General features: G+C 52.4%; 1 protein-coding gene across 1 annotated transcript; it reads right to left on the bottom strand.

Moving 5' to 3' along the window:
- Positions 1 to 2,066: 2,066 nt before the first annotated feature.
- On the bottom strand, positions 2,067 to 14,521 carry SLC7A4 (solute carrier family 7 member 4). The gene is made up of 5 exons (XM_015644121.2): positions 14,430 to 14,521; positions 12,254 to 13,303; positions 11,460 to 12,136; positions 10,565 to 10,673; positions 2,067 to 10,058 (listed from the first exon to the last, which is right to left on the bottom strand). The coding sequence occupies exons 2-5, from the start codon at positions 13,233 to 13,235 to the stop codon at positions 9,865 to 9,867; spliced, it is 1,962 nt and encodes a 653-aa protein (XP_015499607.1). The 5' UTR covers positions 13,236 to 13,303; positions 14,430 to 14,521; the 3' UTR covers positions 2,067 to 9,864.
- Positions 14,522 to 14,820: the final 299 nt, after the last annotated feature.

Genomic DNA, 14,820 nt, shown 5'->3' with positions numbered 1-14,820 from the left:
CCTCTGGCACTGGGAGCCATTCCCTGTGTCCTGTCCCTCCATCCCTTGTCCCCAGTCCCTCTCCAGCTCTCCTGGAGCCCCTTTAGGCCCTGGAAGGGGCTCTGAGGTGTCCCTGGAGCTTCTCCTCTCCAGGTGAGCACCCCCAGCTCTCCCAGCCTGTGCTAAACCAGCACAGACCACCCCCTGTCCCGACCAAGGGATGGGCAATTTGTCTTTCCCACTAATGAAAATGATGTCATTCCTCTGGATGTTGGAGCAACCTAAGTTTTACATCAAGGATACATCAAGGGCCCTTTCCAGCCTGCTCTGCTGGAGGTTCAGGGACCTACCAGAGCCCCATGTGATGTGCGGAATAAAGGGAACTCTATAACTTGCAGAGTAGTTATAAGAGCAGGTATGAATTTATTCAGCGCTGAGGTGCATGGGGGATATCTCCTCCAAAAAGCATGCACACCTTTTTGATTCGGTTTTCCCTTTTTATCCTTTACAGAGGAGGTTTACACGATACACCTAATACATATTCATTTCCTAACCCCGCCTGTCTTCACTTCATATTACAATTAGCTTCATGCCTCTTTCAGTCTTTTGGCTGCCTTTTGGTACTTCAGATCCGTTTCTTCCGGCTTAGGGTGCGAGGAATCTCCTTTATCTTGTGGTGCCTTTGTCTTTGCATCTTGTTTGTGTGTTCTAGCTCCTTATCTCATCTTGCAGTTTGACTCTTGTTCTTGTGGATTAGGGTGTCAGGGTATGGTTTTTGTCAGACACCCCTTTTAGTCAAGCATTTCTTCCTAATTCTTAATTTCTCTGTTTCACATGCACCCATACCAGAACCAGCACATGAGATGTGATGCTGGTGTGCAGTGAGGATTTGCCAGCAGACTGCTTTGAAGTGCTCAGGAACCAGAATCATCTCCTTCCCTGGATGCAGGTGGGAGGGTAGGATGTGTAAATGGGTCAGTACACCTCTTGCCCCTTGGGCTGAGAATTTTTCCTTTGTGTCATCTCCCCTGGAGTACTCCACATTTTTAAAGTAATATTTTTAGGAAGAAATTATAAATAACCTGTTTTAAATTATTATTTTAAAATTAAAATTTTTAGGAAGAAATTATAAACCTTTTGTACATTCATGTCAGGTAGTCCCACCTGAAGCCACTTTCAGCAGGCACAGCATTGTAGAAATGTGCAGTTTGGACCATAAAAGAGTACAGTCTTTTGTACTCATTTTTGATAAACTTTTTTGTAAGTTTATTTTGTCCAGAATAGTTCTCTGAGGTCCCTTCCAGTTAATTTTCCTGTCTCTGATATCCATGGATGGAGATAATAATTTGATTTTGTAGTATCTTTTGTATAATCGCAAGGTCATGGCCATGCTTCTGTTTAGCTGTAAATATTTTTGAAATTAGAATTGCTCCTGACAGAGAGGAGGATGCCTGAGGCAATACAGGCTTAAATGTGGAATTCAGGATTCAGAGCACCTGTGAATAAACTAAAGGGACACTCACGCCAGGTGCAGTCACAGGCTGCAGGCAGAAGTGATGCCCAGGGAGGTATATTGTCAGGCACAGTGGGCCACAACCTTTTCCTCTGCATCATAAATACTGACAGCAGAAGTATTTTTCATAATTTTAATGGAATGATAAATGAATCCTTTAAAAACATAATGAAATGTTTTCAACTGTATCCAGTGTTTGCTTTCCTGGCAAAGTTTGGAATGGTTTTTGAAGGGGAATCTTGTACTTATGTACACCCACGTCAGCCTGTGTTTGGGGACTCTCTTTGCTGGTGACTTTAGATATTTCTTTTCTTGTTGGTTTCAGTCTTGTTACTGCTCTTTTATTTTGACTCCTGACTTTAAGCAGCTATTATTTAATTGCACATACCTGCATTCACAGCACTCCTGTGATGTGGCCATCCAGTTACTGCTCCCTGGGCCTTCTTCTGCACTGGTGTCACCAGGCTCACTTGTGCTGGGCTCAAGCCTCCATCCTTTCCTCTGGACTCTCCACTTGTGCACACGTTTCTTGTGACACCACCACTCATCCCTAACCTTCCAACATTTATGTTCCTTTTTTTACCTTCCTGGCACAGGCTTCACCTTCTCCATCTACAGATATCCTTGGGTATCCCCAGCTGTGTGTATCTCCAGGATGAAGATTCATAGATCTCCCTACTCCTGGTCTCACCCTGCAGCTGTACTCCAAATCCCTCTGCTTCCAACACTGAGTGTGTACTTGATGGGTACACACTCAGAAAGGAGATATTGATTTTTTTCTCTGCCATGCCACATCCCATGTTGTGTGCCAGATCCGTGTTCTTCCTGGGTGGTGTCTTTCATGCAAAATTCAGCATTCACTCCATCCACTGCTTTACAATCCTCAGTCCTCACACATCTCACCTGCTGTAGCCTCCTTCTTGAACGTCCTTCATGTCTTCAGTGGACTTTGTGTCGTGGGAGAGAAAACAACCTTAATCACCACTTCTGGCCACCAGGAACACCCCTGCCATCCACCTCGTTCGTTCCAAGTTCTATTCTGCTTTTTTTACCCTGTGTTTACCTTTGACGGCTGCAGTGGCTGCTTATCATCGCCCCTGTCCTCCTCACCTCCTGTTCCTTTTACAGTCCAACAGTTCTCCTCAGCTGCCTTGTCTTCAGGCATGGACATGGTTTCCTTTTCATTTGTCCTGGCTGACACCCTCATTTTTTCCTGCCCCATTGGAAACTCACACAACACTTGCTGAGCAAACCTGTTCTGATTTCCAGTGGCTAAGGGAGGGGTTCCAGGACCAGGAGGCTGTGGGAGCTCCCTGGCTGCTCAGTGTCAGCTTTCAGGCTCGGTGGAGCCCGAGTGGGGCATTCACAGCTGCACTGTGAGCACTGGCCCCTGGCTTTATCATGATGATGGGATTTTCAGTCCCTCTTTGCTGTCTTGGCAACCTGAGGTCAAAGAACATAGATGCTTCACTGTGTGGCAGCATCTGCTTTGGGTTTGTGGTAAATGAGGTAGAAAAAGATGTAGTTTTAGTCACCTAGGGGTAATACAGACAGTTGCAGAAAAGTACATGAACTAACCCAAACTTCCTTTTAACTCTTTTAACCTTTTAACTGTTTGGTATCATGTACTTTTTCTTAGGGGAGATTTTTGGAATGGCTATAGAAGAAAATATTGGATTAAACTTAGAATCAGCTGAAGCCATTTCCATAGCCAAGGGCAGCTGCCTCGGCCAAAGGCTTGGAGCAGGGAATTGTTCTCACTCCTGTTCTTAAACTGTAAGAGCTCACATGAAGCTGATGTGCTGTTGGCCTTGTGCCTGTCCAAGAGTAATCTATGACCTGGGATCACACAGACCTTGGAAATAAGAGAAAAAAATCATCCAGTATCTATGGACATAATCACAGATGTTTTCATTTTTTTGTTTCTAGTTTTTCCCTTTTTAGAGTCAAAATTACTATAATGAATGTTTTGAATGGTTTGATTTCTGATTGATAAATCAATATAGATATTGTTTTGTAGTCAAAATATTGTTTTTATTCTACTAAAATTTTACTCACCAAAATAAAAACTAGTTCTTTCAGCCTCTGAGGCTGAAAGGGACCACATGTTGGTGGTTAGTGGTGAGTAGGCAGTGCTGGGTTAATGGTCTTAGAGGTCTCTTGCAACCTAAACGATTCTGTGATTCTATTAAGTTTATCTTCTTTACTTGAAAATAATTCTATGGTTTACCTAGTGGGGTCTGTCCTATAAATACACAAATGATTTTATCATTACGTGTCTGACAAATCAAGCCTGTGTTTTGGTTTCAGGACTGTCTAAACCATTTGCATGTTGTAAATATGGGCTGCAGTCTAAATCTGGGCTGTCTCTAAAAACATCAGAACCATCCTGTCACCCCCTCAGTCTCTAGATGAAAACTTAGTGTATTGAACACAGAAGCTTTATGGGGCTTGGTATAAATCAGTCTAAGTGCTTATATTTTAAAACATTTTTCACCGTTATTCTGTTATATCCTTTGCCCCTAGCCCTTCCTGTGTTCTCCAAAGAAGAGATGCAAATTAAAATCCTATGAAACAATACACTCCAAGTTTGACCTTATTCACCAGCTACAGAAGATCCACTTGCACATGTTTTGACACATATGGATTTGTTTGTCACTGGAGTCAGAGCTGTGTGGTTTTAGGCTCAATAAATGTATCAGCAAACCATTTGGGAACCTAAACACACCAGGTGAACCAGCAGTGTTTTACTGGGCAATGTCACTGGGATAGGGACCTTGAGCATCCCGTTGTCCTGTGGGTTTGATGAGGTGGCTGAGGGACACAGAGCACAAGCTTGCCTTGTTTCCAGGTGGGATTTGCCTTCCCAGAGGGCTGCCAGGAGGAGAGGGAGCAGGCAGCTGGAGCTGGCCTGGAGGTTTGTGTGGGAAGTTGGAGGGATTTGCTGTGCTTTGGCAGCTGCTGCCAAAGGTTGTGAGGAATTAATATGAGTTATTCCAAGAACTGTAGTTCTGTTATACTGAAATACCAGTTATTCCCGATTTACCTGCTGATCTCCCCAGCTGGATTCATTGTTCCTCTTTCCTCAAATTCAGTTGTGTTCTCTCTGTGTTGGAAGCCAATCTTGGAATAACTCACCAGAAAACTTGTTGAATCCCTGTTCTCAAGGGATTCAATAGTTCTAGTACTGAGCCTTTTTATTTTTAAGTGTCAGTTCCATATTGTTCCTTTTGGTTTTCTTTGCAAAAGTGCCTCATGAAGGTGTTACAGCACACCAGCACTGCTGCCTCTTCACAGGTCCTGTTCCAGTCAGAGCACTGAGGTTACACAAATCCACATTGATTACTACTAATGGTATTTTTACAGAATTCTTGTGTAGCCCTCACTTTGTTCAGTGGCTTTTTGGAGCCTTGACTGTTCTTGTCCCGTGTGACCTTTTGGAAGGATCTGCCAGCTTGTTTTGCTGCAGCACTCTGGGACTGCTCCAGCTGTCTGTTTCTGGAAAATAAGCATTACTGCTCCAGGGAGCTCAATGCCTGATTCGATGTGGAACTTCTCCAGTGTAAGTTATGCAGGTGATCCCAAAGTTCTAGCTATAGCAGCTACTAACTTTGGAGGCAGGGCTGGGCAGCAGAGCCTCCTGTATGTCTTCAGCTGCTCTCCCCACACAGGAAAGGAGTTTTTGTGTTTTTCAAGTATTTTTCTTGAGCACTTTGATCTCATTTAGGATATTGAGCATGCTGTCATGCCCAGAGGTGCATTGGCTGTTATCCTAGCAAGGACTGGAGCCCCCAGTACTGCCCTAAAATGCTTCCAGCCTTGCAAGAGAGGTGTGGGATACTGAGAAACCAGGCATCCTGGCTCCAGAGGAGCTGCAAGCTGCAGCTTCTTCCTGCCAGCATCTGACAGACTTTTCACAACCTCAGGCCAAGCTGTCATTGCCTCAGGATGCATTTCTGGTCTCCTGCCTACATCTCCCTCATGGCAGTTTCAGTCCACTGCTTCATTCCATGTCTCCTGTGCATGTGGGAAAGATTTATTCTCCTTTTATAGAATCTGTAAGGTTGGAAAAAACTGCTAAGATCATTGAGGCTGGTAGCTGCAGTTTTGTGTCTGTGTGGTGTGTTACATGTGGGGAAATGGCTGTTTCCTCCCTTGCCCCCAAAGCAGATGCAGCAGATGCAGCAGATGCAGCAGATGCATCTGGTGTTGGAATGAAACCTCTACTACAGGGATGGGGCCATGCCATTTGTGCCCTCGCTTACACAGTTCTTTGGAAAGTGCTGAGACAGGGAAGAGCTGTGGCTGCAGGGACAGCACAAACACTCCTGGAATGACCTAGGGATTTGTCTGCCTGACTGCCAGTGCATCATGCAGGGATGAAGGGAGAACAAGACCACCTTGCTCTGTGGCATCTTTTAATGCTTGTCATTCCCCAGCTGGTGGTAGGAGCAGATACACCACTGCTAGCATCCTGGAATGCTGCGTGATGCTTACCTCATCCTCAGGCTGTGTCTGCAGGAGGAGGAGGGGAGCATGGCAGGATAATGAGAGGATTACTTACAGCCAGCTTCTTTGAGCCCTGCAGCTCATCTGCTGCTTTCAGAGCCGGGGGGATGGGGTGGGGGTGGGTAGTGGGTAGTGATAATTTAGGAACATGAGGCTGGGAAGTGATTTAATTAGGACATGGAGCTGCTGTCTTCTGGATGCAACCCTTTTCCTCCCTCTGTCATGGACAGGGCTCAGCTATGCAAGAAGCTGCTTATTCCAATTATTAAACTGTACATCTGCAACTCCTGCTCCCCTGTGCTTTCCCAAGCAAGAGGCCAGCAATCCCTGTGGGTTCCAACACCCAGCAATCCCTGTAAGAGTTCCCACCGCCCAGAGATCTCTGCAGCTCCCACTGGTCCCATCCCCACAACTGCATGGGCTGCAGCAGCGATCCTCTGCCCTGAAGCCTCCAAAATCATCTCTGGCTTAGTACTTGTGTCCATGCTTGGAGCATCCCTGAGCTGCACCCGGGGCTAAGGTCCACAGGCTCTGTTACTCACTGCCATTTACAGGGGCTATGTGGCAGCCCCAGCACTGATTTTCTCTCTAGTACAAATTCCATATTATTCCCCTCTGGATTTGCATTTGTCCTTGTCCTGCTCCACCTGCCTTATGGAAACTGTCCTCCCAGGGTACAACAAACTGGCACTGCCCTGCCAGCTACTGTCCCAGTCCTCCCAGTCCAGCAGCATCACGGGAGAGGCTCAGCCAGCCCTGGCTGCTGCCTGTCCACTGCCATGCTGTCTGTGGGGATTATCATGCAAGATTCACATTAACCCTCTTAGCCCAGCCAAAAGCACGTGTGCCAGAGCTGCTCCTGCCCCATGGCCCATAAAGCCCTTCCCAGTTCCTGGGCCACTCCGGCACTGACCCACATACCTCCCTGCAGCTCTGGAAATAGACTGATTTCTTGCAGCCTGATTACACCATTGCCATGGCTCCCAGAAAATAGAGGACTGACTTTATATTTTTAAGCTAATTTGGAGAAGGATACTGCTCTGGAAAACAGGTGTATGGTCAGCCACAGGGAAGCAGCAAGCAGCTGCTCCTGGAGCTCCATTAAACAGGGTTCTGGAAACTGCACGTGGGAATGGTTTCATTTTACATCTGTTTGGAATTGAGGATATGGATGGGGCAGCCAGGGTTTTCTCTTACAATTACAGGCTGCCATCTTAAAGCCCTGCTGATGCTGTTTACTTTGGATTTTATTTCTTTTTTCTGCTAATACAATTTTCAGGAAGAAGTTCCTGTAAAAGGAACCTGCTGTGGCTGCTGCCATCCCCCTTTTTTTCTGTGTGCATTGATGAGTAGTCAATTAAAAATCAATTTATACATGTTCTGTGCAGAGCATATGCTACTGCTGTAGGATAGTCTATGACACATTAACTGACCAATTTTGTAATCCTATTTAAAAGAAAACCCACAAGAGGTTGCTCAAGAGGTCCCACTGGTCTCCCAGGTGCTGGAGAATTATACTCCAAACCTTTAATACCCTGCTGGCTGCATCCCTGGCACCCCCTGCTCTGCTGGGGAGGACCCCGTGCTGTGCCACAGCCTATCAGGGCATTTCCGTGCATTTTCAGAAATTAATGTTTTTAAACAGAATAAATATCAATGGATACAAGGCTCATCCAGTAACTCCTTGGTCTTTCGCAGCTTAAAAGGCTGATTGAGACCCCTGCTAGGAGAGCTGAGAGATGTGACTGCCATTGATTTTCCTCCACATGGGAACACGAAAGTCACACTCAACCCATCCCTCTCTGTGAGGACCTTCCTGCCCTTCCCCAGCCCTGCACTGGGCTCCCTTCTCCTCCTCTGTCCCTGTGGATCTTTTTACTCGCCTTTGTCCTGCTGACAATGGATTTATTACTGAGATTAAAGCCGAGTCACTAAGGAGGGTTCAGCCTGTGCCTCCCCAGGTGCCTGTTGAACGCCTGCTTTTTAATGAAGAAGGACTCTCATCTCAGGAAGGACATTTCCCTAGACAAAAGCAGTGTGGGGATGGGGGTAACTGTGGGTTATAATTAAATTCCCATTAATTACACAAGTTCTCATATCCTTTGGCTCATAACCTTGGGCATCTTTAGTGACCCTGCCCTGGTGCTGGCTCAGCACTGTCCTTGCTGCTCACAGTGGGGTTCAGTCCTGTCTAGGTCAATATCAGAGTATTTGTGTACTGTAAGGCTCAAATCCAAGCCTACCCCAGCCCTGTGGGGTCCTGGTTTCTGTGGGTCTGGCTGGAGCTTGTCTTCATGACTGGAACCCCTGTGGAAGCAGCGTGGCAGTGGGCAACATGACCCTCCCTTTCCCCACTTTCTGGGGGGGCTTTCCTGAGCACTGAATGGGGAGCGCTTCCCACCTTGAGTCTTGTGGACACAGTGATCACAACCAGCCAGAGCCATTGCAGAAACAGTGTTTATGAGGTTGACCAAATCAGCTCGTTGCTCACAAGCCACAACACAGAGGTGCCAAGCAGGGCCACAGCTCTGGTGGCAGCAGCACTGGGGCAAGGAGGGACACGGAGCAGTGCTATCAGACAGAGGGGCTCACTGGAGTTAGCACATCCTACTGAGGGTGCCCACAGCCTCTCTAGGGCCCCCAGGAACTGGCCAGCCAGAAGTAATGGAGCAGCTTTCCCACAGTCCCCAGCTCCTTGCCACATGCAGAGGATGAGGATGGAGCAGGGTGTCCATGCTGCAAGGCCCGTCAAGTTGTCAACCTCACGCTTGACTGACTTCCAAAACATGCTGAAACTCTTTTCCCTTCCATTAGGCTGCCCATGGGCAAAACAGTCAGGGGTGGCTGCAGCAGTGCTGCTGGGGACACCCCCATGACACCCTTGCAGCTGGGGTGACCCCAGAGCATGGGGATGATTGCTGGGGAGGGGCCAATACTGAAAAGCACCTGCGGAGCCTGTCCCCAAGTCCCAGAGAGCCTGGAAGGGGCATCATGGGGGGCTGAGTCCCCATGGTGGGGCAGGTGGTGCTGCTAGGGTGCAGGAGAACTGGGGAGCCAGCTCCAGGCAGACTAGCTCAGTGATGCTGCTGGAGACCTTCAGGGACAAGGCAATGTACCTGAGCACCCATACCCCACTCAGGCCATGGCATTATCTTCCAGCAGGCATGGCCCCTAGTCCATCCCTCAGCCAGCCAGTTCCAGTGGCTGAGAAGATGCAGATGGGCTTTTTCCATGCCAGCCTCCACTGGCTCTCCTGGGGTGCCTGCCCAGCCACCCATTCTGTCCATATCTCTTCTTCATGTCATGTCTCCAGCTGCCCCTCAGCTCCCTCAGCCCCAGCCTTTGAGGAGAGCAGCTCTGGGGATAGGGATGGCAGGGGTGCCTGTGAGGATGCATGATTGGCCCCTGCCCCCTTCCGAAGGGGACTGTGCAGGAGGCAGGGGGCTGCACTCAGGACGAGAGTAAGGATGGGCAGCACTGGGCTGCCTGTCCTGGTCTGTGGGGAACCTCTGCATCACCAGCTGCAGAGATGTGCTGTCAGACAGGAGATGTGCTGCACAGTGCCAGGGTGTGCTTGGGGAGAGGTGACAAGGACACGGCTCATCATGAGCAGGGCTGGCACTGGGCTGACACCCAGCTCCTGAGTGCAGGGGATGGGGGAGGGAGGCAGCTCCTCCACACCCTGTCAGAAGTATGTGGGGAAGGGTGAGCATCCTCATCCTCTCCCGGTGGAGCCCCACACCCAGGGCAACCCCAGTGGATCTGCCATCAGAGGGACCAGGAGGAGGGGGGTGGATCTCTGGCCTCATTGTGGGAGGAGATTCCGACGCTCCCATCTCCAGGTACCCCTGTTGCCAGGGGTGTCATCTCTTGCAGTCATCGGTGTCGGTGTCTGGCAGCCCGCTGGCGGGCTGGGAGCCAGGCTGGACTGCCTGCACCCTCTCCTCCAGGCTGCCACCTGGAAACACCACGTAGCGGGCGCTGACGCGCTGGGGCCGCGGCTCCCGCAGGTTCTCCTTGCTGTGCCAGATGCCATAGCCGAAGTAGACGAGCAGGCCTGCAGTGGGGACAGGGACAGCAGGGGCTCCAGCACAGCCTGGCTGCTGGCACCATCATAACTGGCATCACAGCAGAATGGGGCATGGATGTGGCTAGAAATCCAGTGGAGCAAAAAGCTAAAGCACCACGGGGGCTTAACTGAGCTACCTGCAGGAGGAAAAGGGTCCTGCAGCATGTAAAGAGCAAGTGGAGCACCCTCAGTCCCTGGGAAAGGGAAGTATTTCCTGAGCCCCAGGGAGCTGCCTCAGGAGCAGGGGGTGGTTCTGGCCCAGGGCTTTAAGGATCAGAACTTTAACAGGAAAAAACTGTAACGCTCTGGGAAACAGTGAGGCTCAGGAGATGCTGGGAGACCTCAGCTTGCATCTCCAAAGAGGAATCAGAGGCAGAAAGGGGAAGGATATGTTTTATAGACCCATAAGTGAGGGAGAGGAGCTGCCAAAGCAGCCAGAGAGTGCCAAGACAAACCCTATTCCCCCTCCCCTGAGCAGCCGTGGGAGCACTCACCTAAAAGGAGCCAGATGGCGAAGCGAAGCCACGTCATGTAGCTGAGCTTCAGCATCAGGTAGATGTTGAGGATGATGCTTAGTGCTGGGGATAGGGGTACCAAGGGGATCTGCAGGAGAAAAAAAGCTGGAAGGGTGAGACTGCAGGACCACATTCTCCATCTTTAAAATCATAGGGACAAAAGACAGCGCTGGCAAATGCATGGGACAAAGGGACTGTCACCTCAGGATTTATAGAAATGGCACTTTTCTTTAAGGAAAAGGAACAATGGAGCCAGGAGCCAGGCTGGCAGAGTAGGCACAGGCATCATCATGAGGACCAAACAACCTCCTGGCGTGATGGAGCCAACATGGTCCTTGCTGGAGGAGCCAGGGCAGGGGCATGGAAGTGGTCTCACCACTGTTATTATGAAGCTGCATGGACTACATCAGGGCTCAGGTGGGCTGAAAACAAGAGAGGGAGAGCACAAGAGGCATAGAAGTGGTCTGGAGGCTGAAAATGAGCTCCATCACATAGATGAAGGGCAGCCAAAGTAAGAAGCTGAGGCAGGAGAGGAGCAGAGCTGTGGGGATGCAGAGAAGGGAGCGCAAGGTGGACAGGAGGAATCCCTGGGTCCCATGGTATGGGGATCCATTCCATGGGATGAACACAGAACTGCTGGGGATGTCCCTTCCTGGGGATCAGTGGCCACACAGAGTAACGTCAGAGATACCAACACTCCCCACACCCAGTGTCCACAAACATCCTCTTCCTCCTCTCCTCCCCTCCCTCCTCCTTCTGCTGTTGTGGTGCTTTCAACAAAGTGCTGTGCCTGAGACACCTGCAAATCCATCAGAGCTGCTCCCACCTCCCCTCACCCCCGCAGAGGAATTCCCTGCCCAGGCCCTAGGCATACCTGGAAGGTCTGGGTGCTGTGCTGCTGCTCGTGTGCCCAGATGAGGAGGAGGCTGAGCAGAAAGCCCAAACTGAAGAGGACCAGCAGCAGGGAGTAGCTCCAGGTGGGCAGGTGGAGGTGGGTGTTGCCAAACACTAAAATGGAGCAGAGGCAGATGGCAGACACCATCAGGGTCACCACAGCCACCATGACCACCTCACCAGGGTAGAAGTCACTGAGGAACTCCAGGTAGGGCTCAAATGCTGCCTTCAGCTGCCCTGGCTCCCGCTGCTCGTTGCTCTTGTCCCTGTCCACCAGCTGCAGCTTGTCGGAGAAGGACTCATACTCCTTCAGCTCGCCCCTGGATGGATCCTCGTGGGGCTCGGGGTTGGGCCGGCCACTAGCTGCTGGTGCGGGGACATCCCCCTTCTGCTGCTGGAAGCGCAGGACAATGACGCTGGCGGCCACGAAGGTGTAGGCCAGAAGTGTGCCAATGGACAGGAACTGTACCAGGGCCTCTAGGTCAAAGACGAGGGCCAGGAGGGCCATAAGCAGCCCGAAGACCACGATGCCGACGACGGGCACCTGTGTGCGGGGGTGCACTCGGGAGAAGACCTGAAAGAAGAGCCCATCTTCGGCCATGGCATAGACGATGCGTGGCAGGGAGAAGAGGTTGCTCAACAGAACTGTGTTCATTGCTGAGGGATGGGTAGAAGAAGGAAGACCCCATCAGACCCAAACCCAAACTGGGGATCATTTCCAGCCCCCAAAGCAGGGGAGGTGGGCAGCTCCCTCCCACCGCTGCCTGTACTCACCACAGATGGAGCCAGCAGCCACCAGAAACCCTGCCCAGGCATAGCCCCTCCTGTAGAATGCATCGGCCAGGGCAGAGTCAGGGTCCAGCGTGTGCCAGGGCACCATCAGCGTCAGCACAACTGACACCAGGATGTAGGCACCAGTGGCGAGCCCCAAGGAGAAAGCGATGGCCCTGGGAACAGCCCTCTGCGGGTTCCTGGCCTCTTCGCTGGAGGCCGCGATGACATCAAAGCCCACAAAGGCGTAGAAGCAGGTGGCTGTGCCAGCCATGATGCCCGACAGCCCGTATGGGGCAAAGCCACCCTCCTGCGTGCTCCAGTTCTTGGGCTGTGCGAGGACAAAGCCCATAATGAGGATGAAGAGGATGACGCCCATGCTGATGACTGAGAAGACATGGTTGAGCCAGGAGGACACTTTGGCCCCAAAGGAGATGAAGGCGGTGGCTACCAGCAGGATGGCAGCCGCCAGGAAGTCTGGATAGCGGGCCAGGAATGGCACCTGCCAGGCACCCACATGGGTCTCGGTGAAGTTTTTGATCTTGTGGTTAAAGATGGAGTCCAGATAGCCACTCCAGGCCCTGGCCACTGCAGCCCCTCCGATCATATATTCCAGCACCACATTCCAGCCAATGAGGAAAGCCCATATTTCACCCACGGACACGTAGGTGAACATGTAGGCAGAGCCTGTCTTGGGCACACGGGCTCCAAACTCGGCATAGCAGAGAGCAGCCAGGAGTGAGGCAAAGCCGGCAATGATGAAGGAGATGATGACGGCAGGGCCAGCAATCTCCTTGGCCACGGTGCCTGTGAGGACATAAAGCCCGGAGCCCACCATACCCCCAATGCCCAGCAGCGTCAAGTCGATGGTGGAAAGGCATCTGTTAAAGGATGTCTCCATCATGTCATCCTCCAGGGTCTTCACCCGGTTGAGCTTCTGGCAGAAGCGGGTCAGGTCGGTGGAGCGGGGCAGCCATCTCGCCATCCTGGAGGCAGTGGGCCCTGCCCTCAGCAAAGTGACGGATCCTCAGCAGCGAGATCCTGCCTGGAGACCTGGTAAGAGGGGCAGGAAGGGGTGAACATTCCCTTGGCACCTGAGGTATCAGGTGCTGGGGACAGGGTGGAAAAGCCACCAGGGCACATTACAGGTGTCCCTGGCTCCTCAGCCAGCATGGAGCTCAGCACAGTGTGTCCTCCTCCAGAGGTGGCACAGAACAGAGATATGTGCCAGGTAAACCACAGCACTCCCAGGGCAGCATCTCCCCATTCAAGCCCAAACCAGTCTGCTCTGGCCCTGATGAAGGTTGCTTTGCTGCCTCCTCTTCACCTTATCCAACATCTACCTGAATTTCACCCTGTTGTGCCAGGACCCCGTCACGGGGGCATGCAGCATCTCCCTGCTCCCAGGATCCTGCTGCTTCCCCAGAGAAAGTTCAGGCATAATGCAGAGGCTGCAGAAGAAGTCCAGAGCAGCTCCCATGGGAGTCCCCAGCCAGATCAAAAAACAGACAGTACGAGGGACCAGCCATGCTGGCAGCTGCCACTGTGACAGTGGGAGAAGACAGCACTAGGGACTCATGTGCTGCTTCCCAGCTACTGCACGGGGTGATTGGTGACTCTGGGGACACTCTCCCCTCCCAGCTGCCCTCCTTCCTGTTCCAGAAGCCCCACACCTATGTAAACAACATGTCCTGCTCGGAGGGCTGGTGCAGCCCTGCTCCAGCGTCTACCTCTCAGGCCAAAAGATCCTGGAAGGCCCTGGGAGATGGCAGAAGGACATGGCCGATGATGGTTCATGAGGACAACATGCACAATTCGTGCTGGCTGAGACTCCCACCCCTGCACAGCCAGGTCCCCGCGACTGGAGGCGTTGGCAGCACTGGGGTCCCCAATCCCAACAAACGCAACAGGCGCAGCTGGGAGGATGCGGAGCTCGGTGCCCATTGGACACGGAGCATCCCCGGAGTTTGGGGGGTGGATGAGGGTGGGGACCGAGAAGGGTGTGTGGAGATTCCGGGTTCATCCTGGGCGGATAGAGGCGATAGTTTCTCCCCTGCTCAGCCCCGCCACGATGCCAGTTCCGGCCGGCGCCGAGCCCCCATCCCGGCCGCGCTCCCCCAGGACGCTCCCCACAGTGCCGGTCCCAGCCCGGCTCCCGGTCCCAGGGGTTGTCGCTCACCTGTGAAGGCGGTCGGGGCCCCGCACCAGCACCGGCCTCACCTGCTCTGCGCCGCCGCCGCCGCCCGGCTCCGCCTCCCCGGGCTCGGCGGAAGGGCGGGGGCCGGGCGGGGGCCGGGCGGGGGCCGGGCGGGGGCCGGGCGGGGGCCGGGCGGGGGCCGGGCGGGGGCCGGGCGGGGGCCGGGCGGGGGCCGGGCGGGGGCCGGGCGGGGGCCGGGCCGGGGCCGGGCGGGGCGATCCCTCGGCCCTGTCCCCCAGGGTGTCGCCCCGGAACGAGGAGCAGAGCTTGGGGGGTGGCGGAGCTGCACCTCCAGCCCCTCGAGGAGCAGATACGGGGGCATCCCCTCGGGAGTGTTTGCGCGGCTGGAGCCGCACGGAAACGGGATACAGGG

The sequence above is a fragment of the Parus major genome, chromosome 15 (genome assembly GCF_001522545.3).
Source record: "Parus major isolate Abel chromosome 15, Parus_major1.1, whole genome shotgun sequence".
Taxonomy (NCBI): domain Eukaryota; kingdom Metazoa; phylum Chordata; class Aves; order Passeriformes; family Paridae; genus Parus; species Parus major.
This window is presented reverse-complemented; position numbering and strand designations above follow the sequence as displayed.

What these genes read in the sequence shown, in the direction of transcription:
- SLC7A4 (XM_015644121.2), bottom strand. Translation starts at nt 13,235, where the DNA reads ATGGCGAGATGGCTGCCCCGCTCCACCGACCTGACCCGCTTCTGCCAG. An exon ending in ACAGCACCCAGACCTTCCAG is followed by an intron (nt 10,674 to 11,459) that starts GTATGCCTAGGG and finishes TTTCTCCTGCAG; the next exon opens with ATCCCCTTGGTACCCCTATC. An exon ending in CGCCATCTGGCTCCTTTTAG is followed by an intron (nt 10,059 to 10,564) that starts GTGAGTGCTCCC and finishes TCCCCACTGCAG; the next exon opens with GCCTGCTCGTCTACTTCGGC.